The 27,503-nt window shown below is 43.0% G+C and overlaps 1 protein-coding gene across 3 annotated transcripts in view; it reads left to right on the top strand.

The window, feature by feature from the left end:
- Positions 1-27,503, top strand: part of LOC117521521 (low-density lipoprotein receptor-related protein 8-like) — a 445,771-nt gene that overhangs the window by 247,018 nt on the left and 171,250 nt on the right. For all 3 annotated transcript variants that reach the window (XM_034182837.1, XM_034182839.1, XM_034182838.1), the window contains exon 5: positions 26,188-26,577. In XM_034182837.1, the coding sequence (XP_034038728.1) occupies positions 26,188-26,577 (390 nt within the window). The remainder of the gene's footprint in view (positions 1-26,187; positions 26,578-27,503) is intronic.

Here is a 27,503-nt window from a genome sequence, read left to right on the forward strand (position 1 = left end):
ATATACGTATATATACATACACACCTACACATATGGTCATAATAACTGTACAAGAAAAGAGAGAAAAAAAAGGTGCATAAACAATTTAACTTAATCACAAAATTTCAAAACATAACCAAACAAGTAAGAGTGAACAGTGACAAAATGGTAAACCTAATCCTTCAGCCTATAACGGGTAAATATATTATTTTTGTAAAGCCTTTTAAAACCAACCAGTGTACCAAGTATTTTAATATTTTCAGGACAATTATTCCAAATATTAACACCCCTGACGGAAACACAATGACTTTTAACAGTAGTACGGATCTTAAATTTCTCAAATAATAATGTTCCTCTTAAACTGTAGCTGGAGTCTCTCATTTTAAACAGATTCTGGACATGTAGAGGCAAAAGCTAAACTTTATACATAATCTGTATTGTACTATAATCAACCAAGTCCCAGAATTTTAAAATTTGCAGACAAGCAAATGACGAATTTGTTGGCTCCCGATATGGTTTATTACTGATAATTCTTATAGCTTTCTTTTGCAACAGAAAAACTGGTTTAGTATTAGTTCTGTATATATTTCCCCAAACCTCGACACAATATGTCATATATGGAACAAGTAATGCATGATATAAAGTGGTCAATGCATGTTGGGTGAGGAAGTCCTGGGCTTTGTGCAGAATTGCAATGGCTTTTGACATTTTAGTTTTAACACTTTTTAGGTAATATGTGTTTTCCAGCTTAATCTATCATCAATATGAACACAAAGAAATTTTGTATCTGTTACAATTTCAATATCATGTAGTAATAGTTTTTGCTTAAATTCCTGGACTTATTCCCAAATATGATACACTTAGCTTTACCAAAATGGAGCGATAATTTATTTAAATCAAACCATTTTTTAAATTTATGTAATTCGTTCTCCATCTTGGCCAGGAGCTGTCCCAAATGATCCCCAATACAAAACACAGTTGTATCATCCACAAATAAAATACAACTTACATACTTAGAAACCAAACATATATCATTAATATACAAAAGGAACAACAGTGGCCCAAGGACTGAACCCTGGGGCACCCCACAAGTAATCTTCAAAAACTGGACACACTGATACCTACTGTCTAAGTAGCTCGCTATCCAGTCATGTGCCAATCCCCTGATACCATACTTCTGTAATTTTTCCAATAGCAAGGTATGATCTATAGTATCAAATGCTTTCTGTAAATAAAAAAAAAAACCTACAGTATATTGCTTATTCTCAATCGCGTTGGTAATTTGTTCAACGAAATCCATGGAAAATTGGAAAATTGTGGTAAGAGGGAGATTGGCCTATAATTGCAAAAGACATGCTTGTCACCAGATTCGAACAATGGGATCACTTTAGTTATTTTCATTTTGAAAGGAAATTTCCCAGTCATTAATGACAAATTACAGATATATGTTAAAGGCTTAACAATGCAATCAATAATATTTTTAACCAAAAACATATTTTTTTTTTTCCCTCTAAGTTTGTGAACTATATCAATAATTTATTTTTCATCCGTTCCTCTAATACAGGGGTGGCCAAGTTCGGTCCTCGAGAGCCACATTCCTGACACTCTTAGTTGTCTCCCTGCTCCAACACACCTGAATCCAATGAAAGACTCGTTAGCAGACTTTTAATGAGCCTTTCATTGGATTCAGGTGTGTTGGAGCAGGAACATGTCCCGTGAGGCTTCATCACGGCGTTGCTTTGCGCCATGCGGCACCGCCACGACGCACGGAATTCCTCCGCACGTCTGTCTCAATGTGCCGAAAAAGTGCTGATGTCCACGTCTTTTCACAATTCCTGTGCTAGTCAGACGACATCCTGGATAAAACACAGTGTCCAGTTTGGAAATGAACAGCGTCGCGGCGGTACCGCATGGCGCACAGCAACGCCGTGATGAAGCCTCACGGGACATGTTCTGGCATGTCCAGGCACATCCACAATTTCTCAGATAATCACTCGATGGAAAAACCACCGACAGCTGTCTGAACGCCATCTCAAAGCCGTGCTGTGAGACCAAAATGGAGGTGTTCCTTTGTCTCGCTCCATCAGCAAATCGGTCGTGACGCGCGAAGCCTCCGCTCGGCTTTCCATGACAAAATCTCTTGTTAAAAGTGAAATCTGCCAGAAAATGGCTGATGTCCAGCTCTTGTGATAACCAGAGAAAGTGCACACGACGGTCTTGGATCCACAGAGCCATCCGTTTAGAAATGATCCGGTGGTTTGTGGCTCTCGATGGCGGCACGGAGCGCGGCGCCGAGCATCCTTAAAGCCGTCTTTAAAGCTGTGGCAACAGTCCTTATTCTCTGTGAAGCCCGTAAAATTTTCACCAAAAGCCAGATAAATTTTTGTAATGATTTCCAGCTGCCAGTCTCTAACAGTTTCTGAAAAAATTCTGATGGAAAAAAAAGCCCAAATCATTCCGCCATTTATAATTTATAATTTATCAATCAATTCAATCAATCAATTTTATTTATATAGCGCCAAATCACAACAAACAGTTGCCCCAAGGCGCTTTATATTGTAAGGCAAGGCCATACAATAATTACGTAAAAAGCCCAATGGTCAAAACGACCCCCTGTGAGCAAGCACTTGGTGACAGTGGGAAGGAAAAACTCCCTTTTAACAGGAAGAAACCTCCAGCAGAACCAGGCTCAGGGAGGGGCAGTCTTCTGCTGGGACTGGTTGGGGCTGAGGGAGAGAACCAGGAAAAAGACATGCTGTGGAGGGGAGCAGAGATCAATCACTAATGATTAAATGCAGAGTGGTGCATACAGAGCAAAAAGAGAAAGAAACACTCAGTGCATCATGGGAACCCCCAGCAGTCTAAGTCTATAGCAGCATAACTAAGGGATGGTTCAGGGTCACCCGATCCAGCCCTAACTATAAGCTTTAGCAAAAAGGAAAGTTTTAAGCCTAATCTTAAAAGTAGAGAGGGTGTCTGTCTCCCTGATCTGAATTGGGAGCTGGTTCCACAGGAGAGGAGCCTGAAAGCTGAAGGCTCTGCCTCCCATTCTACTCTTACAAACCCTAGGAACTACAAGTAAGCCTGCAGTCTGAGAGCGAAGCGCTCTGTTGGGGTGATATGGTACTATGAGGTCCCTAAGATAAGATGGGACCTGATTATTCAAAACCTTATAAGTAAGAAGAAGAATTTTAAATTCTATTCTAGAATTAACAGGAAGCCAATGAAGAGAGGCCAATATGGATGAGATATGCTCTCTCCTTCTAGTCCCCGTCAGTACTCTAGCTGCAGCATTTTGAATTAACTGAAGGCTTTTCAGGGAACTTTTAGGACAACCTGATAATAATGAATAACAATAGTCCAGCCTAGAGGAAATAAATGCATGAATTAGTTTTTCAGCATCACTCTGAGACAAGACCTTTCTAATTTTAGAGATATTGCGTAAATGCAAAAAAGCAGTCTTACATATTTGTTTAATATGCGCTTTGAATGACATATCCTGATCAAAAATGACTCCAAGATTTCTCACAGTATTACTAGAGGTCAGGGTAATGCCATCCAGAGTAAGGATCTGGTTAGACACCATGTTTCTAAGATTTGTGGGGCCAAGTACAATAACTTCAGTTTTATCTGAGTTTAAAAGCAGGAAATTAGAGGTCACCCATGTCCTTATGTCTGTAAGACAATCCTGCAGTTTAGCTAATTGGTGTGTGTCCTCTGGCTTCATGGATAGATAAAGCTGGGTATCATCTGCGTAACAATGAAAATTTAAGCAATGCCGTCTAATAATACTGCCTAAGGGAAGCATGTATAAAGTGAATAAAATTGGTCCTAGCACAGAACCTTGTGGAACTCCATAATTAACCTTACTCTGTGAAGAAGATTCCCCATTTACATGAACAAATTGTAATCTATTAGATAAATATGATCCACCGCAGCGCAGTGCCTTTAATACCTATGGCATGCTCTAATCTCTGTAATAAAATTTTATGGTCAACAGTATCAAAAGCAGCACTGAGGTCTAACAGAACAAGCACAGAGATGAGTCCACTGTCTGAGGCCATAAGAAGATCATTTGTAACCTTCACTAATGCTGTTTCTGTACTATGATGAATTCTAAAACCTGACTGAAACTCTTCAAATAGACCATTCCTCTGCAGATGATCAGTTAGCTGTTTTACAACTACCCTTTCAAGAATTTTTGAGAGAAAAGGAAGGTTGGAGATTGGCCTATAATTAGCTAAGATAGCTGGGTCAAGTGATGGCTTTTTAAGTAATGGTTTAATTACTGCCACCTTAAAAGCCTGTGGTACATAGCCAACTAATAAAGATAGATTGATCATATTTAAGATCGAAGCATTAAATAATGGTAGGGCTTCCTTGAGCAGTCTGGTAGGAATGGGGTCTAATAGACATGTTGATGGTTTGGATGAAGTAACTAATGAAAATAACTCAGACAGAACAATCTGAGAGAAAGAGTCTAACCAAATACCGGCATCACTGAAAGCAGCCAAAGATAACGATACGTCTTTGGGATGGTTATGAGTAATTTTTTCTCTAATAGTTAAAATTTTATTAGCAAAGAAAGTCATGAAGTCATTACTAGTTAAAGTTAAAGGAATACTCGGCTCAATAGAGCTCTGACTCTTTGTCAGCCTGGCTACAGTTCTGAAAAGAAACCTGGGGTTGTTCTTATTTTCTTCAATTAGTGATGAGTAGTAAGATGTCCTAGCTTTACGGAGGGCTTTTTTATAGAGCAACAGACTCTTTTTCCAGGCTAAGTGAAGATCTTCTAAATTAGTGAGACGCCATTTCCTCTCCAACTTACGGGTTATCTGCTTTAAGCTGCGAGTTTGTGAGTTATACCATGGAGTCAGGCACTTCTGATTTAAAGCTCTCTTTTTCAGAGGAGCTACAGCATCCAAAGTTGTCTTCAATGAGGATGTAAAACTATTGACTAATTAACTATTTATTAATTTATATAGCGCCAAATCACGACAAAGTCGCACCAAGGCGCTTCACATAATTCACAACAACACAACTTAATCTAAATTCAAAATTAAAAGCAAGAAAAGCACAGTTAAAAGATAAAACACAGTAGAATAAAAAGAAATTACAAAGCAAACACAAACAGATTAAAAAATGAATGATAAGACAGTCTAAAAAAGTGGGTCTTCAGTCTTGATTTAAAAATCTCCACTGTGTCAGACTGCCGAATAACAGCAGGTAGATCATTCCAAAGAGCCGGACCACGGTAGGAGAAGGCTCTATACCCCACAGACTTTTTGTTCATCGTCGGAAAACACAGAAGCCCTGTGCCCTGCGAACGCAAAGGCCTCGCAGGTACGTAGGGCTTAACCAAGTAGGAAGGCGCCAGTCCATGAACAATTTTATAAACCAACAATAAAACTTTAAAATCCAATCTGGCAGAAACCATTTCCTGACAATGAAAATCCGCCGAGGGGGCTGGACTACTCCTCACTCAAAGCCTGCTCACAGGCAAATGACACAACCGACAGGCGTGGAAAAACTCACGCATGCGCACGAGGGTTCAAGCTTGTCTGACGCAATCACACGTGATTCAAATCCATATGGTTTTTGAAAAAAATAATAAGGTTGGATACTTTTCTAATAGACCTCATATATGACAAAGAGGATATATTTACACACATACATACAAACGAAACAGAGTTTTGCAGCTAGCTTCCAGATGTGACGTCACCATGCTAACATCTGCAAAATAAGTTCAGAGGTGTTATTAGGTTCCAAAAACAGCATTTTGTTTTTAGAAGTGTTTATTTCTTGCTAGCTTTTACATAATATATGAAAGACATACATATAAACACAAAGTAAAGCGGTTTTGAAGAGACCAGCCACTGACATCACGGTGCAACTCTACTCTGATTGGCTGGCATCCCCCGCCACTCAAAAACAAAACAGAACAGATTCAAACAGAATGTGACTTTTTAACCTCTTAAAGTACCTATTAAAATCTTCCCTTGTTTGGACTCGGGGTCACCACTGCAAATCCAATGTGGACCTGCATGTTGAATTGGCACAAATTTTACGCTGGATGCCATTCCTCACGCAACTCCACATTACATGGAGAAATGTGGCAGGGGTGGGGTTTGAACCAGGAACCTTCTGCCCTGAAACCAAGTGCACTATCCACTTGGTCACCACCCCTAGTAACAGTAATAACAACAGTAATAATGAATTTAATGTTATTATTATAGGTGGTCTCCAAATGTTGACATAAATTTACTGGTAGATTACAAGCAAATTTTAGACTACCGATATAAATTTCCGAAATGAAAATTTTTTTTTAATGAAAATACCAAAACAAAGAAACTAACAAACAAACAAAAAAAAATCTCATCTTGTGTAAACTTTCAGTCCATAAATAAATAAAGTGTGTGAGCTGGAGTTGACACTAAATCTCCCTGTAATCCGAATCAGAAAACTTCATTAAACCAGGAGGAATTGTGAAATTGTTATTTCCGTGTGAGCTGGTGAAGTAGGGTGTTGTTTTCACTGGTGTGTGTGGCAGTTTAATCGTGAGGTGTCTGCAATCTGCTTTCCACCTGCTCCAAATTTTGCCTTAAGTTCCTGTGTAAATTTTCCAGGCAGAGAAACAACAGAAGTCTGTCCTGTGAAATATTTTAATGATGGTGCAGCTGCAATTTTGATTCTGACTTATTTCTTTTACTCATACACTGTATATGTACTGGACAGAATGTGGGCTGAGGCGGTTTCTTTATCTTGCCACTAGGTGTCAGTAATGGACCATCAAGGGTATTTTACTGCTGTTCAATGTGTTGCCTTCAAGTACTGCTTGAAACCTCAAATTTTTCATCTTTTCAGTTATCAATAATTTTCAAACCATTTTAGCGGAAATTTATAGCAAAGGTAACACTTTGACAAAAATCAATACATAAATAAATAAATAACTGAGGGGGTTTCTCGTCACAAAATCAAATTTCAACTATTATGTAGTGGTGTCCGTCCCGACGCGTGTCTGTCTCAATGTGCCGAAAAAGTGCTGATGTCCACGTCTTCTGCAATTTCTGTGGTAGTCAGACGATGTCCCGGATCAATACAGCATTCAGTTTGGAAATGAACGGCACATTCCACTGTTACAGGAGTTTTTGTCATGGAAAGAGGAGCGGAGGAATTCGCGTGTCACAGTGGAGCTGCATGGCGCAAAGCAACGCCGTGATGAAGCCTCACAGGACATGTTCTGGCATGTCCAGCTTATCCACAATTTCTCGGATAGTCACACGACTGAAAAGCCACCGAAAGTCGTCTGAAAGCCATCTGAAAGCCGTCCTGTTAGACCAACACGGAGGTGCTTTTGTCCCGCGCCATGAGCGGCTCCGTGGCGCATCCCTCTGCTTCTCTTTCCATGACAAAAACTCCTGTAACAGTGGAATGTGCTGAAAAAGTGCTGATGTCCACGTCTTCTGCCATTTCTGTGGAAGTCAGACGACGTCCAGGATCAACAAAGCCTTCACTTTGGAAACGATCTGGTTGTTTCAGCGGGGTTTCAGCCTGTCGATCGGCGCTCGGAGTGTGCCGTGCTCTCAGCCACTGTGGGGGGTCTTTAAACTGGCTAGAGCACTCCTTAATCTGTGTAATCCCCATAAAATCGTCCCTGAAAGCCATCTGAATTTTCCGAATGGTGTCCACCTGGAGGTCTCTCACAGTTTCTGGAATAATTTGATGCAGCAAAGCTCCAAATCGTTCAGACATTTTATTCGCAATAAAAATCCGACGAGGGGGGTGGACCACTGCTCACACAAAGCCTGCTCACAGGCGAATGACGCAACCGACAGGCGTGAAAAAACTCATGCATGCGCACGAAGGTTCAAGCTTGGCTGATGCAATCACACGTAATTCAAATCCATATGGTTTTTGCAAAAAATAAAAAGGTCGGATAGTTTTCTAACAGACCTCGTATTCATAAGAAAGAGAATAAAAATGGGCTTTAAGGCTTGACTTAAAAATGTCCACAGACTCCAACTGTCTCACGGTTGCAGGAAGACTTTTCCACAGAGCGGGTGCACGATAAGAAAAAGCTCTTTGACCTGCAGACATAGAAAACCTGTAAAGCCTACTTTTAGTACACAAAAAAATCACAAGAGGTATAGATAAGGAAATTGATAAGGATTTGGAACGATAAGCGGAATCGATAATGGTATCTGTCGATAAAATCGTATCGATACCCATCTCTAATAAACACAGTGGCGAATCATCGAGATGCCAGTCTGCAACATTGGCACTGGCGAGGCAATTTTCAATACACTTGAGTGTATTGAAGGTATGTTTTATTTTCTTCATTATATTCTATTTATTTTTCATGATTTTATTCATGTATTTCCATTAGTGACACACAGTTCTTGTTTCTGTAAAAAAAAATAAAAAAATTTGACACATTCAATTCTATAAAATTCATCTTGAAGCATGAGTACTAGATCTCTATTGTTTGAAATTCAATTGTAGGAATTCATCTGGAGGAAATACTAATGATCCTGACTTTGTCATTGTGGCAACTCATAATATATGGACAAAAACCCAGTTATGTGATACCGCTATACGGTTGTGTGTACTGTAATAAAACTGATTTTGGTGCGATTTGGAGTTTATAAGGATTTTGTGTTGATTTTATGGATTTTCTCACTTGGTTATACAGGTGGACCCTCAAAGGGGTTGACATGTATGCGAAAAAAGTCGTGTTTTCACCCAGAGACACCACTGATTACGAGTGACTGCAACGAAGTCAGGCCGATTTGTCATGAGGCATGTCCTGTAGGCTTTTTTGCAGTTGCGCACTTGGGGGGTGTTTGTCAGGAAAATGATAATTTCTCTACATTGATTACAGACCTGCAGCGGGTCTGTAATCACGTTTCTGTAACACAGCTTTGCTTTGAACCTTGACCCAATCGAAGCAATGATTCGTGGAGTCATTGTTTTTCCCCGCTAAAACCCTGAAGAGCATATGTCTGTGAGTAATATTTAATATTTTTATGTTAAACCGACCTGTTATGGTCTTCTGAAACAGTTGATAGATGTATTTTATAAAAAAAAACGGGACCGATGTTAACGCGTTAGCATGTCTATAGCATTTTCAATGTTAAAGTTAGCATTAAGCTGTTTGCATCAGTACGTTTGTGTTGATTTGTTTTCTGTATAATTAATGGCTCAGCGTTCGTTGTCCTAAAAGAGTCAAATTGTCATTTTTTTAAATTTATTTTATTCATATATTAATAATAGCAAAAACAATAATAGTCTACATAATAGACAATAATAGTCAATAGTAATAGACTAATAATGTTACAATACAATTTTAGAGAAAGAGACAAAAAGAACCTAATGAAACAAAACACAACAGAAAAGATAAAACCATGTAACAATGAAAATAACTATAAATAACTGTTTCCTGTGAACACCTCGTGAGTAGCCTACTTTTGGGGAAAGTGTAATGCACGGACCCACAACGGGGCGTAAATGAACGGTCAATAGATAAATAATATAAATACAATTTATTGCGGCAAATGTGCACAACAGGTCGAATACTGCTTTTAGCCGCCAAGTCCCGAGTCCCCAGGTGGCCTCAGCTTCAGCTGTCAGATCCGGTACTGCTGGCAGGAACAAAAACAGGTTAATGGTGGGTGTGTGGGCACCCAGTAAGCAGTCAGCAAAAAAGTCACCAGTCCTTCCTGAGGGAATAATCCACCACACCCAGGAAACAGGAAACGCTAAGTACGTGCAGCACCAGTAGTATACTTAGGGGAGAAATGAGGAGTAGGAAACGCCGACTCCTTCCAACTTCTACCACCCAGCTCCAAGCTGCAAGAATACAAGGTTAAACACTGCCAAACTTAGAAACAGGAATATGTGCGAACGGCACAGTAATGGCTGAGAAGTTTACCTGTGAGGTAAGCTGATATTTCGGCAGAGATGTGGTGTCTCCTCCAGGCTTTTATGGTGCAGATGATGATGATTGCTGACAGCTGTCAGTCCTGGCTCCTGGATGGTAACTGCGCCCTCTGGTGCCTGAAACCCGACAACAGGCAGGGCGCCCTCTGGCGTTGGCCAGCAGTACCTCCTCTTCGGGCAGCCACACAACAGGACCCTCCCCCTCAACGGGTGCATCCTGGCGCCCAACCAGGCTTGTCGGGGTGTCGTTGGTAGAACTCGGCCAGGAGGGCCGGATCCAGGATGAAGCTCCTCTTCACCCAGGAGCGTTCTTCAGGTCCGTAACCCTCCCAGTCCACCAGATACTGAAGACCCCGACCCCTCGGGCAAACATCCAGGAGCCTGCGGACTGTCCACGCAGGCTCACCGTCGATGATGCAGGCAGGAGGCGGCGCTGGTCCGGGGGTGCAAAGGTCTGAGGTGTGGTATGGTTTGAATTTGGAGACATGGAAAACTGGATGGATCCGCAGTGAAGCTGGGAGTTTCAGCTTCACTGTGGCTGGACTGATGATTTTGGTGATCTTAAACGGTCCGATATACCTGTCCATCAGTTTTTGTGACTCCATGTTGAGCGGGATGTTCTTCGTTGACAGCCAGACCTCCTGCCCGGGCGTCGGCAGTCTGCATGGCTCTTCGCCCTCATCCGGGCTTTCAGCAGGGCAGAGCGGGCTGTTCGCCACACCCGACGGCACCTCCTGAGGTGGGCCTGGACCAAGGGAACCCCGACCTCTCCCTCCACAGCCGGAAACAATGGGGGCTGGTACCCCAAACATGCTTCAAATGGGGAGAGGCTGGTAGCAGACGAAATTTGACTGTTATGAGCGTACTCGATCCAGGCCAGATGTTAACTCCAGGCCGTCAGGTGCGCAGAGGTCATACAACGTAGGGCCTGTTCCAGCTCCTGATTAGCCCGCTCTGCTTGTCCGCTGGTCTGTGGGTGGTACCCGGACGCAAGGCTCACGGTGGCCCCCAGTTCCCTACAGAAACTCCTCCAGACTTGCGAGGAGAACTGGGGACCACGATCCGAGACGATGTTCACAGGCATACCATGCAGATGTATGACGTGGTGAACCAGGAGGTCTGCAGTCTCCTGGGCCGTAGGGAGCTTTGGGAGGGCCACGAAGTGGGCCGCCTTGGAAAACCGGTCCACTATCGTCAGGATGGTAGTCATTCCCTGGGACGCAGGGAGACCCGTGATGAAGTCCAGGCCGATGTGGGACCAGGGGCGACGAGGCACTGGCAGCGGCTGGAGGAGTCCCTTTTCTGGTTGGTGGACTGCCTTGCCCCTGGCACAGGTGGTACAGGCCCGGACATACTCCCGGACGTCGGCTTCCAAGGACACACACCAGAACCGCTGCCGGACAACTGCCACTGTCCTTCGCACCCCTGGATGGCAGGTGAGCTTAGAACCATGACAGAAGTCCAAAACTGCAGTCCTAGCGTCTGGTGGGATGTACAAACGGTTTGATGGTCCACCGCCGGGGTCCGGGTGACGCGTCAGGGTCTCCCTGACGATGTTCTCCATGTCCCACATCAGTGTGGCAGTGATAGTGGACTCCAGGGTGATGTTTTCTGGTGGATCCGACAGCTCCGTTTTGACTTCTTCTTCATGCACCTGGGACAGTGCATCTGACCGCTGGTTCTTAGTCCCGGGGCGATAGGTGATCCTGAAGTCAAAACGTCCAAAAAATAGAGACCAACGGGCTTGCCTGGGGTTCAGACGCTTAGCGGTCCAAATATACTCCAGGTTCCGATGGTCAGTGAAAACCGTGAATGGAACCACAGCTCCCTCCAACAAGTGTCTCCACTCCTCCAGGGCCTCCTTCACCACCAGGAGCTCCCGATTGCCGACGTCATAATTCCACTCTGCCGGGGTCAACCTGCGGGAGAAATAGGCACAGGGGTGGAGAACCTTATCGGACTCCCCGCTCTGGGACAGCACGGCTCCTATCCCTGAGTCAGAGGCATCTACCTCCACAACAAACTGGCGGCTAGGATCGGGCTGCACCAGAACTGGCGCAGTAGAGAACCGGCGTTTCAACTCCCTAAACGCGGCTTCACACCGATCCGACCAGGTGAAGGGGACTTTTGGGGAGGTCAGGGCTGTAAGGGGACCAACAACCTGACTACAGCCCTTGATAAACCTCTGATAGAAATTAGCGAAGCCGAAGAACTGTTGCAGCTTCCTACGGCTTGCCGGTTGGGGCTAATCTCTCACTGCCGCTACCTTGGCCGGATCAGGGGCGATGGAGTTGGAGGAGATGATGAACCCCAAGAAGGACAAAGAAGTACGGTGGAACTCACACTTCTCGCCCTTCACAAACAGCCGGTTCTCCAACAACCGCTGCAGGACCTGACGTACATGCTGCACATGAGTCTCAGGATCCGGGGAGAAGATGAGGATATCATCTAGGTATACGAAGACGAACCGATGCAGGAAATCCCGCAAGACGTCATTTACCAATGCTTGGAACGTCGTGGGGGCGTTAGTGAGGCCGAACGGCATGACCAGGTACTCAAAGTGACCTAACGGGGTGTTAAATGCCGTCTACCATTTGTCTCCCTTCCGGATCCGAACCAGGTGATACGCATTCCTAAGATCCAATTTCGTAAATATTTTGGCTCCATGCAGGGGCGTGAACACTGAATCCAATAGGGGCAACGGGTATCGGTTGCAAACCGTGATCTCGTTCAGCCCCCTAAAATCAATGCATGGACGGAGTCCGCCATCCTTCTTGCCCACAAAAAAGAAACCAGCACCTAATGGGGAGGAAGAGTTCCGGATCAACCCGGCAGCTAAAGAGTCCCGTATGTAGGTCTCCATCGATTCGCGCTCGGGGCGTGAGAGGTTGTACAGTTTGCTGAACGGAAACTCAGTGCCCGGGATCAAATTGATGGCACAATCATACGGTCGATGCGGGGGGAGCGTGAGTGCCAGATCTTTGCTAAAAACGTCAGCAAGATCGTGGTACTCAGCTGGCACCGCCATGAGATTGGGAGGGACTCGAACCTCCTCTTTAGCAGTCACACCGGGTGGGACCGAGGATCTTAAACACTCCCGGTGGCAGGTTTCGCTCCATTGAGCCACAACCCCAGACGGCCAATCGATCCGGGGATTGTGCTTACTAATCCATGGATAGCCCAAAATAACTCTGGAGGTAGAAGGTGTTACAAAGAACACAATCTCCTCCCTGTGGTTTCCAGACACAACCAGTGTTAAGGGCTGTGTCTGGTGTGTTATTAGTGGAAGAAGGGTGCCATCTAGTGCCCGTACCCTCACTGGTGAAGGAAGGGCCACCAGAGGGAGCCCCACTTCCTTAGCCCATCTGCTATCAAGCAGATTCCCCTCTGACCCCGTGTCGATTAGTGCTGGGGCTTGAAGGGTTAAATCCCCACAGAGGATCATAACTGGGATTCGTGCGGATTTTCGTGCATTACCCACGTGTGTGTTATGGCCCACCCTTAGCCCAGTCTCTAAGGGCGAGCGTTGGTGTTTAACCGCTTGGGGCATTTTTTCTGCAAATGCTTGTTAGAGCTGCAGAAAAAGCACTCTCCGCGGGCCAGCCTCCTCTGTCTGTTTTCTAATTTTATTTTGGCCCTGCTCGTGTCCATAGCTTCGTCAGCAGGGGGAGCTGTCGTCACACGGAGCATTCTGGCTCTGGAGCGTGGGGAAGGTGGGGCTGATTCGGACCGGGAAGGGAGAGGGGCGGCGCGTGCCCGGCCACGTCCTTCGTCTCGCTCCCGTCGACGTTCTTCCAATCGGTTGTCTAAACATATGACTAAATCAATAAGCCCGTCTAAATCCCGCAGCTCGTCTCTACCCACCAGGTGCTCCTTCAGGACCGAAGACAGTCCATTTACGAAGGCGGCGCGGCCGTGACGCAGAAGTCGACTGCATACTCTGCAGCGCTCCGACGCCCCTGCCGAATGGACAGCAGCAAAGTGGAAGCAGATTCGCCTTTATTAGGGTGATCAAACACTCGTCTGAATTCCCGTACGAACCCAGTGTATGTCGTTAGGAGCCATGAATTCTGCTCCCAAAGCGCCGTAGCCCAGGCACGTGCCTCACCTCGAAGCAAATTGACAACATAAGCCACCTTGCTGGAGTCTGACGCGTACATTACTGGATGCTGTGCGAAGGCGTGCGAGCACTGCATTAAGAAGTCTGTGCACATCTCTACACAGCCTCCGTATGGCTCTGGGGGACTTATGTATGCTTCAGGGGATGGGGGGGGGGGGGGTCCGTTGAACGACCACTGGAGGGTCCCTGTTCTGCAACAGGTCGGCAGGAGGAGGAGCAGCAGCCGCACCCTGTGCACGCACTTCCACCTGTGTGGTGAGAGCCTCCATCCTACGATTGAGTAGTACATTCTGCTTGGTTACCAAATCCAACCGAGCAGTGAAGGCGGCCAAGAATTGCTGCAACTCACCCATTATTCCTCCTGCAGAAGCCTGTGCACCTTGTGTCTCCATTGACTGTTCAACGGGTGGGTTGTGCCCCTCGGGATCCATGACGAGGTGGCTGAGATATCCTGTTGGGGAAAGTGTAATGCACGGACCCACAACAGGGGGCGTAAATGAACGGTCAATAGATATTCCAATAAATACAATTTATTGCGGCAAATGTGCACAACAGGTTGAATACTGCTTTTAGACAGTCAATCACAAGATACAATAAGTGACGTGTGGGCAGGCCCGAGGGTAGGAGACGCCTATCCAGAGAAGAGCCGGGGCCCACACGGTTCCACCGCCAACGAAGACCTGCAGTATACCAAAGCCGCCAAGTCCCGAGTCCCCAGGTGGCCTCAGCTTCAGCTGTCAGATCCGGTACTGCTGGCAGGAACAAAAACAGGTTAATGGTGGGTGTGTGGACACCCAGTAAGCAGTCAGCAAAAAAGTCACCAGTCCTTCCTGAGGGAATAATCCACCACACCCAGGAAACAGGAAACGCTAAGTACATGCAGCACTAGTAGTATACTTAGGTGAGAAATGAGGAGTAGGAAACGCCGACTCCTTCCAGCTTCTACCACCCAGCTCCAAGCTGCTAGTATACAAGGTTAAACACTGCCAAACTTAGAAACAGGAATATGTGCGAACGGCACAGTAATGGCTGAGAAGTTTACCTGTGAGGTAAGCTGATATCTCGGCAGAGATGTGGTGTCTCCTCCAGGCTTTTATGGTGCAGATGATGATGATTGCTGACAGCTGTCAGTCCTGGCTCCTGGATGGTAACTGCACCCTCTGGTGCCTGAAACCCGACAACAGGCAGGGCGCCCTCTGGCGTTGGCCAGCAGTACCTCCTCTTCGGGCGGCTCACACAACACTACTCTCGTTTAGGTTTTGAAACCTTGTTTCTGAAGTGTTTTTGTGTGATGTGCACAATTTTCAGTATTTTGACTAATACTACCAGTCATTTACGAGCCTAGATTAACTTTATTATATAAAAAAAATCAGTCCGTTTTTCATTATTAACATTTACTTGTACTTTTACTTTCAATACTTGAGTACATTTAGTTGTACATTACTTGTCATACTTAAGTACAATAAATACTAGATACTTTAAGACTTTTACTTGAGTAGCATTTCAATCAGTGACTTGAACTTTTACTAAAGTAATTTTTTTAATGGGTATCTGTACTTTTACTTAAGTGTGATTTTCTGGTACTTTATACAACACTGCCCAGTGGTTGTTCCAGCAATAGTAAATATTTTGTGTCTGCTACCTACAATACACGTGGAATGTCTCAAACCTAAACCTACTTCGAGGCATCTTATATATGCTACTCTGGAACCACCCCTAAATCTAAACAGTTCAACTGTCAACCCCACTGAGGTCTGGGTCTCATTAACATAAGATCACTATCCTCAAAATCATTGTTGATTAATGATCTAATTATTGATCATCACTTAGATGCGATTGGGTTATGTGAAACCTGGCTTAAACCTACAGCTGTCCTCCCCTTAAATGAGGCCTGCCCACCAGCATATACATTTAGTCACGTCCCTCATGATGCGAAGCAAGGCGGGGTGTTGCTCTTGTTTATAAATCTAGGTTTAGCTTATTAGCTGTTGGGGGTCACAAATATAACTCATTTGAGCATCTGATTCGCCTCTCTGCTCAGGATATTACACATTGCCAAGGTCAGAAGAATACTACTTTGTCACTGTATATAGACCTCCTGGCCCATATTCTGAATTCTTAAATGAATTTGGTGCGTTCATCTGTAACTTGTCAACTAGTGCAGATAACATTCTGATTATTGGTGACTGATGATTGGTGTTCATATAAATAAGCCTTCTGATCCCCTCTGCAAATTATTTATGGAAGTTGTGGATGCATTAGGATTTCGGCAAAGCATTCAGGACTGGACGCACATTAGTGGAAATACCCTGGATTTGGTTCTCGCACATGGTATTGTTGTCATGAATATTGACATCATGCCTCTTACATCAGTGGTCTCTGATCACTCACTTATTAAGTTTACAGTTTTGCTGCTGTGTTTAGTGGAACAACAACCTTATATATCACTACGGTGATGCATCAACTCCTCAACTAAGACTGAATTTGAAGCTAGACTGCCTGATATCTTAGCTTCACATTTGGCAAATACCCAATCAGTAGATAGAATTGTGGATTGTTTAAACTCAGTACTCAAAACTACACTCAACATGATTGCACCACCTGTGTTAAAACCGCGCTCCCCCAATACACAGTCACCTTGGCTCAGTGATTACCTGCGTGACCTCAAGCATAAGGCAAGAGGTCTAGAACGGAAATGGCGTCGTTCAAAATTAGAAGTATTCCACCTTGCATGGCATGATGCTATCTTAGACTATAAGCATGCATTATTGGCTACAAAGCGGACTTACTACTCTGATTTGATCAACAAAAACAAGCATAACTCAAAGTTCTTGTTCGACACGGTAACAACACTTTTGCATGGACAACCACCTGTAGTTCGCTCTCCTTTTACAGCACAAGATTTCCTGGATTACGTTGAGAAGAAAATAGAAGACATTAGGTTAAACATATCCCAGCATGCCTTAACCCAGCCACTACACCCTGCTATTGAGGTGGGCACCATTACTGAGGTATTACCTAGATTTATAGAATTTGATAGTATCTCCCTAGGCATGCTGACAAAACTCGTAACGTCAACAAAAAGCACAACCTGTTTATTTGATCCTATACCAACAAAACTGTTTAAGGACCTGTGGCCCACTCTTGGGCCAACTGTGCTGGAAATTATTAATCTTTCTTTAACTTCTGGATCACTTCCTAAATGTTTCAAATCTGCAGTGATTAAACCATTACTTAAGAAACCTAATCTTGACCCCAGTGTATTGAAAAACTATCAGCTGATATCAAATCAATCATTTTGCTGTAAAATTCTGGAAAAAGTGGTGTCATGGCAGCTCGTGTACTATCTTACTGAGAATAACCTCTTTGAGCCACTGCAGTCTGCTTTTGAAATGATGGTTCTTGGTCCAGTGAGACATCGGCATCAATTTGACCAGTTAACGCTTAGCCTAGGCTTGTGTGTCACACATCACACTGACAAAGTGAGGAATCTTGGGGTTATTTTTGATCCTACATTGTCCTTTGACCTACACATTTAAAATATTACGTAAAATATTACGAGGACTGCTTTCTACCACCTGTGAAATATAGCAAAGATTCGTCCCACCCTGTCTATGGTTGATGCTGAGACCCTGATCCATGTGTTTATCTCTTCTAGATGGGACTACTGCAATGTTCTATTTTCTGGTTTACCGCAGTCCAGCATTAGGGCTCTGCAATTGGTTCAAAATGCTGCAGCCAGACTTTTGACACGAAGCAGAAAGTTCAGCCATATTACACCCATTTTGGCATCCCTTCACTGGCTTCCTGTCCCAGTGAGATCAGATTTTAAGGTTCTGCTACTAGTCTATAAAATTATTCACAAACTGGCACCTCCCTACCTAGCTGACCTAATTAAACCTTGCGTACATAGCATTTCCTGTATATTCATTTTGTGAATTGTTTCTGTGAATTATTCTGTAATTTATGTCTGTAGCATGGCCCAAGCAGAGGGTCACCCCTTTGAGTCTGGTCTGCTTGAGGTTTCTTCCTCAGAGGGAGTTTTTCCTTACCACTGTTGCTCTGGGGGTTAGTAAGGTTAGACCTTACTTGTGTGAAGCGCATTGAGGCAACTCTGTTGTGATTTGGCGCTATATAAATGAAAATAAATTGAAATTGAACCCACATACCTGCTCCAAAGACCTACAACATGATCTTGCTGCAGATAGCGCCTGTGCATTGTTCAACTATACAGTGCACTTTGCACAAAGAGATGCTGTATGATGCTGTAATGCAGAGGAAGCCTTTTCTGCGTACACACCACAAACAGAGTCGCTTGAGGTATGCTAATTTGCACATTTGGTCAAGCCAGCTTCATTTTGGAATAAGGTGCTGTGGACTGATGAAATTAAAATTGAGTTATTTGGACATAACAAGGGGCGGTATGCATGGCAGAAAAAGAACACAGCATTCCAAGAAAAACGCTTGCTACCTACAGTAAAATTTGGAGGTGGTTCCATCATGCTGTGTGGCTGTGTGGCCAGTGCAGGTACTGGGAATCTTGTTAAAGTTGAGGGTCACAAGAATTCCACTCAATATGAGCAGATTCTTGAGAACAATGTTCATGAATCAGTGACAAAGTTGAAGTTGGGGCCAAAATCGGGGCTGGATCTTTCAACAAGACAGTGACCCTAAACACTGCTCAAAATCTACTAAGGCATTCATGCAGAGGAACAAGTTTAATGTTCTGGAATGGCCATCTCAGTCCCCAGACCTGAATATTATTGAACATCTGTGGTGTGATTTTAAGCGGGCTGTCCGTGCTCGGAAAGCAACAAACCTGAGATGTTTTGCAAAGAAAAATGGTCCAAAATATCTTCAACCAGAATCCAGACTCTCATTGGAAGCTATTGGAAGCATTTAGAGGCTGTTATTTCTGCAAAAGGGGGAATAATAATACTAAATATTGATGTATTTGTTCTGTTGGTGTGCCCAAATTTATGCACCTGCCTAATTTTGTTTAAAGAATTATTGCACACTTTCTGTAAATCCTATAAACTTTATTTCACTTCTCAAATATCACTGTGTTTGTCTATGATATATTTAATGGAAATTGCTGGTCCAAACAAGCAATGATTTATAAAGGAAAATCATGGAAATCATCAGCGCTGCCCAAACTTTTACATACAACTGTATTCACAAATAATTTGTTGAATATTTGAACAGGTTGTCAGTATCGATTGAGCTAGAGTGTCTCCTTTCTGAAAAAGGAGTGTGGAGGGGAGCCAGCTCCAATTTTTGGGGGGATAAGCGCCAGAGCAGCTCCAAAATTGGCAGAGCCCATAAACCCCTAGAAATGAAGCAGTCAACATGTGCCTGAAGCATAAATTAATTAGAGGCGTGTAACAAAATACCTCATTATTTAGGAATTATAACCATTTTCATACACAGCTCTCCATTTTATTTTTCAAATAAGTACAAGTAGTGTTTTATACAAATCACCACGGTTACAGTTTTCTTTCAATACATCAGGAGGTGGATACATGCAAATTTCAACCATAGCAGCCACTCATGGTTGACAACATCATCAATCATTGAGATATGCAAACAGTATGGTAAATCTGTCTGGAGTTATGAGTTCTCAAAAACTGCATGACTATGCAAGAAGGAATGTCATGAGGGAATCCACCAAGACACTTAGGCAACTCTGAAGCAGTTAAAGACTTCTGTGGTTGTGGTTGGAGAAAATGTGCAAAGTTCAGCTTTTGTCTGTTGCATCACCAGTTGGGCAGAGAAGGATTTGCTGAAAAACAGAAGGAAAATTTCAGCTAAAATTTTCCACATAGGTGACTTGAGCCTAGACGTGTCTGTTTTCTTGCCTGAAAGTCCTTCTCGCCTCCACTCCACACAGTGACTCCAGTCACAGTGTGGCCCATTCATTTTGAGCACTCAGAGGCTTGATTGCGAAGAATGTTTTAATAAAACCGGGGTGTTAAAAAATGAAATCATCTTGTCTGTTTTTAAGACACATGGTGACCTATCTTACTGTAGGTCATTGTAAATGTTTGAAATGTCACTGCTCTAAACTGCCTGTATTTAACCGTCTTACTGAACACACTGTTATTGATGCAGTTTGATTTTCCCGACTCCTGACCTGAACTAAATGCTCCAAATATGTTTTAGACTATAGTAGAGAAGCTTGAATCTTCGACTGAACTGGGTTGCTTGACGTGAGGACGTTTCGCTTCAAATCACAGATGCTTCCTCAGCTAAAATTCTTGCTCTGGTAGTCTGACTTCTGTCTTGACTCTTGTAGAGAAGAATAAACCAGAAGCCAACAAAAGCTGGAGTTTTTACCCTAACCAGACCCCTCCTACCGAGAGGCCGACTGCTATAGGCTAGTGACTAAACAGTAGCTCTAATTAGCACCTATTGTGCTCTAGTTAGCACTCTCCTAATGATGGGATGGAAGCCTCCCCTGATGGCTCCCTTGACGACTCTCCTGATGACGTGAATGACTCATTACCATGAACAAAAGACTGAAACTGCTTTGACCTGCGTACCCCATTGTAAACAGGGGACAAAGCGTGTCTGAGACCTGCCCCCCCCCCCCCCCCCCAGTTAAGGCTGGGTTTCAACTGTTTTAGACTAGTTAAAGCTAGAATGTGTAGGACTTCGAGTTGTTTAGTTTTAGAAATGGCCCATTCTCCACCTAATGAGACATTGTGTCAGGAAGGGCATCTCGTGTAAAACTAAATTAATAAGCAGATACATGTCAGATCTGCTGTAGTGACGTTGAGCAAAAAGGAAGAGGTTGAAAGAACCTACAGTATATCAACAGAAATAGAAATGTATCATTCATAACCATTTGTTCATCAGCATATAATCATCAGCAACAATGAGCTGATGAGTTTTCATAAGCTTTGAATGAGCCCTTCATATCTACACAGGAGTGGGCCACCATGTTCATATAGTTGCCAAAAATGAAAATGTTTACCGCATTACCGTATAAGTCACTGCGACTTATACTCTGGTGTGACTTATTTACTGAAAAAAAATCACATATGCATCATCATTAATAATAATTATAATGACTATTTATGTTGGATTTTCCCAGGAATCAAAGCATGAAACAAAATTAATTTTCATAATAAATACCAAAAATAAAAAGTACACTTCAACAATGCACAAAAATCCAAAGTTACAGAGCTGATAATGCAGGAAAAAAGGTGCGACTTATACTCCAGTGTGACTTGACTTATGTATGGGTTTTCTTCCTCGAGGCATTTTTTTAACAGGTGCTATTTATACTCCACAAAATACGGTATTCTATCATTCACATTTTGCAGCATGACCGGAAGACTGAAGACAAATAAGAGGAATCAATTGTTTCTGTGCACTGCAAGGTGTATTTAAAGATTGCCTCCTGGTTGCTCGTCCTGGTTAACAAGTTTGACAACCCTCATTTTTTTGAGAAATGGAGGATTATACATATTCTTTAGCCCAAGAAAAGCCAAGAAGCATGAAACCCCATCATCAAAGAAGCAAGTGCGTCAAGGCAAACTGACGCAGTCTGCAACCTCACAACTAGACGAAGTAACATCCTACAGATTGTAGCTTTAAAAAAAATGCAAGTTGGTAAGAATAGAGAATATATTACCAGTCTTGTGATAATATGAGGGGAAAACAAAAACAATCCTTTCCTATAGCTGCCTTATCAGCCAAAAGCAGTAATGTTGAAACTGGGCTCCCTGTGGTTGGAGTAAATATCACATTGTGATTCTCCCCATGCTGGCCTCTGTGCTGATATTGCCTCGCAGTGGGAACCCTCATTCTCCACAGGCTGGATGCTTTTAGACATAGAAGCAGAGCGGAAGTAGGAAAATGATAAGGAGAGAGAGATTTATGATGGTTTAGGAATTGGGGACATACTGATAAATGATGTTAATATTGTACAGAATCAGAAAGCTAAGACATATAGAACTGGCACTGGTGTTACATTAGCATTCTAGGCTCAGAAGGCAGAGAGAATTTGAGAGATGAAACAATACCGTAATTTTAATCCCAATGTGATAGAGGAGCAGGACAAACTCATATCTTTCACTCTGCAGGAGAAGCAACCTCTCACCACTAGGTGTAATGCCAGTGTTGACTGTCAGAACACCTGAGACAGTGTAACCGTTTTAATTCTTTCCAACACTCTCCTTCTATTTCCACTTTACTTCAGACTCACATTTTTACCATCATTCACTTGCCTGCAACTGCATCACACGTTTAAGGTCCATTTTTAATTTCATGCACTGCAAGCAAAGCAGCAAAATTTGAACTTTGAATTTACTTTGACTGCTCTCTGGCGCCAGTCAGTTATGTCAAGTTCTTAAAGCTTCAGTTTTGTAGGATGTCATGCCTTCTAGCGGCAAGGTTGCAGATTTCATTATGCCATTGCAACTTTGTTTTCTTTCACTTTTTAACTTCTTTGTTGATAGGGATTCATGCTCCCTTGCCGTCTCTTGTCATAAGTATCATGTATGAGTCTCCATTTCACAAGGATGAGGAATTGGTTTCAAACTTGGTAGCCTTTGCTATCAACCAGTAAATGTGTAAGAAAGAAAACTTCTAATTATTTTTCTTCAGTCTTTCAGATGTGCTGTAAAATGCAAACGGCAGGGTAAGTATGTAATTATATTAATGCTTATGCTAATGAAGAGACTGTTATGAATGCTATATTCCATTTCTGCTCATAAACACTAATAAATTTGCATGCACTGTAGCTTTAATTTAAACTAGCCAATTACCCACCCGATGATGGTGATGGTTGATTCAGAGAAACGAAAACTTCATCTTCACCAAGAAAGCTATCACCTACCACCTATTCCAGATTCCAGAGAATTGTTAAGGGCCTTTCAGACCACGCACGCGGCACCCTCATGTTGCCATGTCTGCATGCACAAAGTAACCATAGGGACGGAGTTTGTGTTTCTGTGCCCAAGGTTAAACAAGACAGAAAGTCACAATGTTTATGAAGACTTGTGTGTTTACAAAAAAAAGAATTGCATAAAATGTGAAGCACTCAGTCTGCGAGCCATAACCACAAGATTAGGAGCAAAAAGCAGGAGAACGAGTGACGGACATCACTCTGCTGGGAGGAGCATTTTTCAGCAACTATTGGGAGTGAGGCCAGACAGGGCTGAAGCACCCGGCATGATCGAACAGGCACACTCAATCCAAAATTCTTCATTTTTGGACATATACACACCCAGGTTGAGCAACGGCACTTCTGCAAATTTGTCTGAGGTGAGTGAGTAATCTGAAAATAAAACGAGACGTTAGTGCACCACTGATGTTTTACAGCTAATGTTAGCTTAGTCTGTAGCTGCAGAATCAATCACTCAGTCAAGCTGAGTAAATGTTTTATATTTGTAAATTGTTTGCTCTATTACACCCCTGACTACAGGAACAATCTCAACTTTAAATAACTTTGATTTTTTTTTTTTTTTTAACTATTGAGTAATGTGACCTCAAAGAAAACAGCACAGCACTGTTTTGTGTTTCTTTATATTTTAAGAAATATATTTCTTCACTTGTCCTACATCAGGAACATTTCAACATTTGCTGTGCAGAGAACCTTGTAAATCCAGATGAACTTCAAAAACTTCCAGTGATGGAGCTGAACACCAAAACTTGAAGTTCAGAAGGAAGAGAAGAACATCTGTAGTCTTCAAAATGTGAGGAAAGTGTCACCAAAAACTCCACCAAGAGGTCGAAGCTGCAGAGGAGGTCTTCATCTTGTTAAATGTTTTGAGGGTCCAGCTCACCTGTCGTCTCTCAAAACCAACACCTGCTGCTACACTTCAAAATCAAACAAAAGTTCATTAAAGAGCAGCTGTTTTATTATTTGAAAAAGCTGTTTCCTTTTATATTTTAACATTAAATTAATCAATTGTTAAAAATGTTTTTGAAGTCAAAGTTCAGTAACTCACACATTTGCACAGGTAGAAGCCCTGCCCCTGTTGTGCATAATTTCAAAACATTCACAATCACTAGAATGGTCAAATTCATATTTTAGAAATTACTCTGTCCTGATTACAACATTAAAAGTAATCACATAGTCAATGAGGATGTGATTAAATGTTGAAATTACTAAATTACTAAATTAAAAAATGATTTAATCATGAGGTTTATGTCACATGACTACACGTGCTGACAAATAACCATCATGAGTAAATGAAATGTGACTGTAGAAAATATACGTGGTCTGTCCATAAATTAACGGTCCTTTTCATTTTTTTTAAAAACTATATGGATTTCATTCATATGTTTTTACGTCAGACATGCTTGAACCCTCGTGCGCATGCGTGAGTTTTTCCACGCCTGTCGGTGACGTCATTCGCCTGTGAGCACGCCTTGTGGAAGGAGTGGTCCCGCCCCCTCGTCGGATTTTCATTGTCTGGAAATGGCGGAATGAAAAGGACTTTTTTTCCATCAGAATTTTTTCAGAAGCTGTTAGAGACTGGCGCCTGGAAACCATTCGAAAAATTTATCTGGCTTTCAGTGAAAATTTTACGGGCTTCACAGAGAATAAGGACTTTAACTACAGGTTTAAGGACCCCTTTAAGGACGCTCGGTGCGCCGCGCTGCGAGCTGCGACGATGCGGCACAAACCACTGGATCATTTCTAAGCTGATGGCTCTGTGGATACGAGACCGTCGTGTGCTCTTTCTCTGGTTATCACAAGACCTGGACATCAGCCATTTTCCGGCAGATTTCACTTTTAACAAGAAATTTTGTCATGGAAAGCGTCACGACCGATTCGCTGATGAAGCGAGACAAAGGAACACCTCCGTTTCGGAGTGTTAGAGGACAAGTTGGGACATGTCTATCTCGGCTTTCAGTGCTTACCAGTCGAGTGAGTATAAAAGAACTTGTGGAGAGCTGGACATGTCCCAACTTGTCCTCTAACACTCCGAAACGGAGGTGTTCCTTTGTCTTGCTTCATCAGCGAATCGGTCGTGACGCGCGAAGCCTCCGCGCGGCTTTCCGTGACAAAATCTCTTGTTAAAAGTGAAATCTGCCGGAAAATGGCTGATGTCCAGGTCTTGTGATAACCAGAGAAAGAGCACACGACGGTCTCGTATCCACAGAGCCATCAGCTTAGAAATGATCCAGTGGTTTGTGCCGCATCGTCGCAGCTCGCAGCGCGGCGCACCGACCGTCCTTAAACGAGTCCTTAAACCTGTAGTTAAAGTCCTTATTCTCTGTGAAGCCCGTACAATTTTCACTGAAAGCCAGATAAATTTTTCAAATGGTTTCCAGGTGCCAGTCTCTAACAGCTTCTGAAAAAATTCTGATGGAAAAAAAGTCCTTTTCATTCCGCCATTTCCAGACAATGAAAATCCGACGAGGGGGCGGGACCACTCCTTCCACAAGGCGTGCTCACAGGCGAATGACGTCACCGACAGGCGTGGAAAAACTCACGCATGCGCACGAGGGTTCAAGCATGTCTGACGTAAAAACATGAATGAAATCCATATAGTTTTTGAAAAAAATAAAAAGGTACGATACTTTATGGACAGACCTCGTACATTGATCTTTAAAAGACACACTGCAGTCATTGTTACATTGTGTTTATAATGAATTTTTATATTTATTTCTGGTGTCTTTTTTCCTGTTTGAAATGCAGATATGAATGAATGAATCTACCAGACTTAAAAATGTATACAGTACTTTTCATGTGATTTTATTTTTTGAGAAATAAATGTCCAAGATTCATTATCATGTTAATCAAGAAATCATCTAATCTGAAACAACAACAATAACAACAGATGCACAGCGGTGAAAGTTGGACTGAGCTGAACTTTGACGTCGGTGAGTTTGATGTCAAGTGGTGGTGTGTGCTCACAGCAGAGCTTGACCGATGCTTCTCACTGAAAATAATAAGCGTTAGAGCGATGCATGCCACATTGTCGTGCTCGGTGTAAAAGGCCTTTTCAAGCATGACTAAAGCTGCCTGAAGAAGACACTGTTGCTCTAACTACTACTACTACTACTAAATTGCTCATCAGCCTACGTCACTCCCCATTTGGACGGGAGAGGGACACACACACATACAGTTGTCTCTTGTATATAGATATTCATGTTTTACACATTTAACATTTTCATTTTTCCTCTAGATGCCAAAGCATGTCCCAGCGGTGAGTTCATGTGTGCCAATCGCAAGTGCTTGGCCACCGTCTATGTGTGCGATGGCGATGATGACTGTGGCGATGGCAGCGATGAGCTCAAGTGTTCCTCCCCTCTGTCCTGTGGGCCCAACCACCTCCGCTGTAACACGTCTGAGTGTGTGCCACTCATGTGGAGCTGCGATGGAGATCCTGATTGCTCCGACAGTTCTGATGAGGGGCCAGAGCGCTGCGGCGGCAATGGGGTGCCATACCTGACCAACCGTAGGACCAACTGCACCGCTGGAGAGTTCCGCTGTGCGAACGGGGAGTGTGTGCGGCTGACGTGGAAGTGTGATGGAGATCCTGACTGCAAGGACAAGTCTGATGAGTCTGATTGTCGTGAGTTTATCTCTCTTTTTTTTGTCAAGATTATACATGTTATTTTGATTATAGATTATAATTTCAATTTTTATTTATTTTCTTTTATATTGTACCAAATCATAACAAAGCTGCTTCAAGGTGCTTCACACAAGTAAGGTCTAACTTTACCAATCCCTAGACCAAGCACAAATGCGACAGTGGTAAGGAAAAACTCCCGCTGATGATGTTGAGGAAGAAACCTCAAGCAGACCAGACTCAAAGGGGTGACCCTCTGCTTGGGCCATTCTAACAGTTACAAGGTTTTTACAAAGTTTTTCAAAACAGAGGAACACAAAATCAAAGTCAACATAACACAACAAAGGAAGATGTATTTGATATATTCTTTCTTTGTGTGTTTTTAATAATTTCTTCCTCACAGACTAACACCCGTATTCCACAGGGTACTGTTCTATTGCAATCCCCCCACAATCCAGAAAATGGGCAAAAATGAGTTGTAATGGCTTACTCTGACTTGTCTCCAATCAGGTTGGCTTATAAAGTGCGTACCTGGCAACGCACTCGGAAAAAAATTTAAGCTGCTCACACCTGCGTTCTCTCCCAGAACTGCAGCAAACACTGCTTTTGCTTCAAATTTTTACCCCGATAGAGCACAATAAAACAGGTGTGAAGCTGTACTCACTATGAATACCCTGTTTAAAGATGTTTGAGCATGACTGAAGCTGTTAAGACTACAAACACCCGGAAGTGACCGCGTAATGACAGTGATCAGGTTGAAATTTTCAAAAACTTCATCCTGATTTCAAAACTGGTGCAGATGATGTCTGTAACTACTGCATATACCAACATTATTCAAGACTGACAAATGATGAATCAGGAATTTAGTATGATGCTTCAATATGCGCCCTGGTTTGCTGTTCGTAAAGAAATGCGAAGGAACGGCGCTC

The sequence above is a fragment of the Thalassophryne amazonica genome, chromosome 12 (genome assembly GCF_902500255.1).
Source record: "Thalassophryne amazonica chromosome 12, fThaAma1.1, whole genome shotgun sequence".
NCBI classification, from domain to species: Eukaryota; Metazoa; Chordata; class Actinopteri; order Batrachoidiformes; family Batrachoididae; genus Thalassophryne; species Thalassophryne amazonica.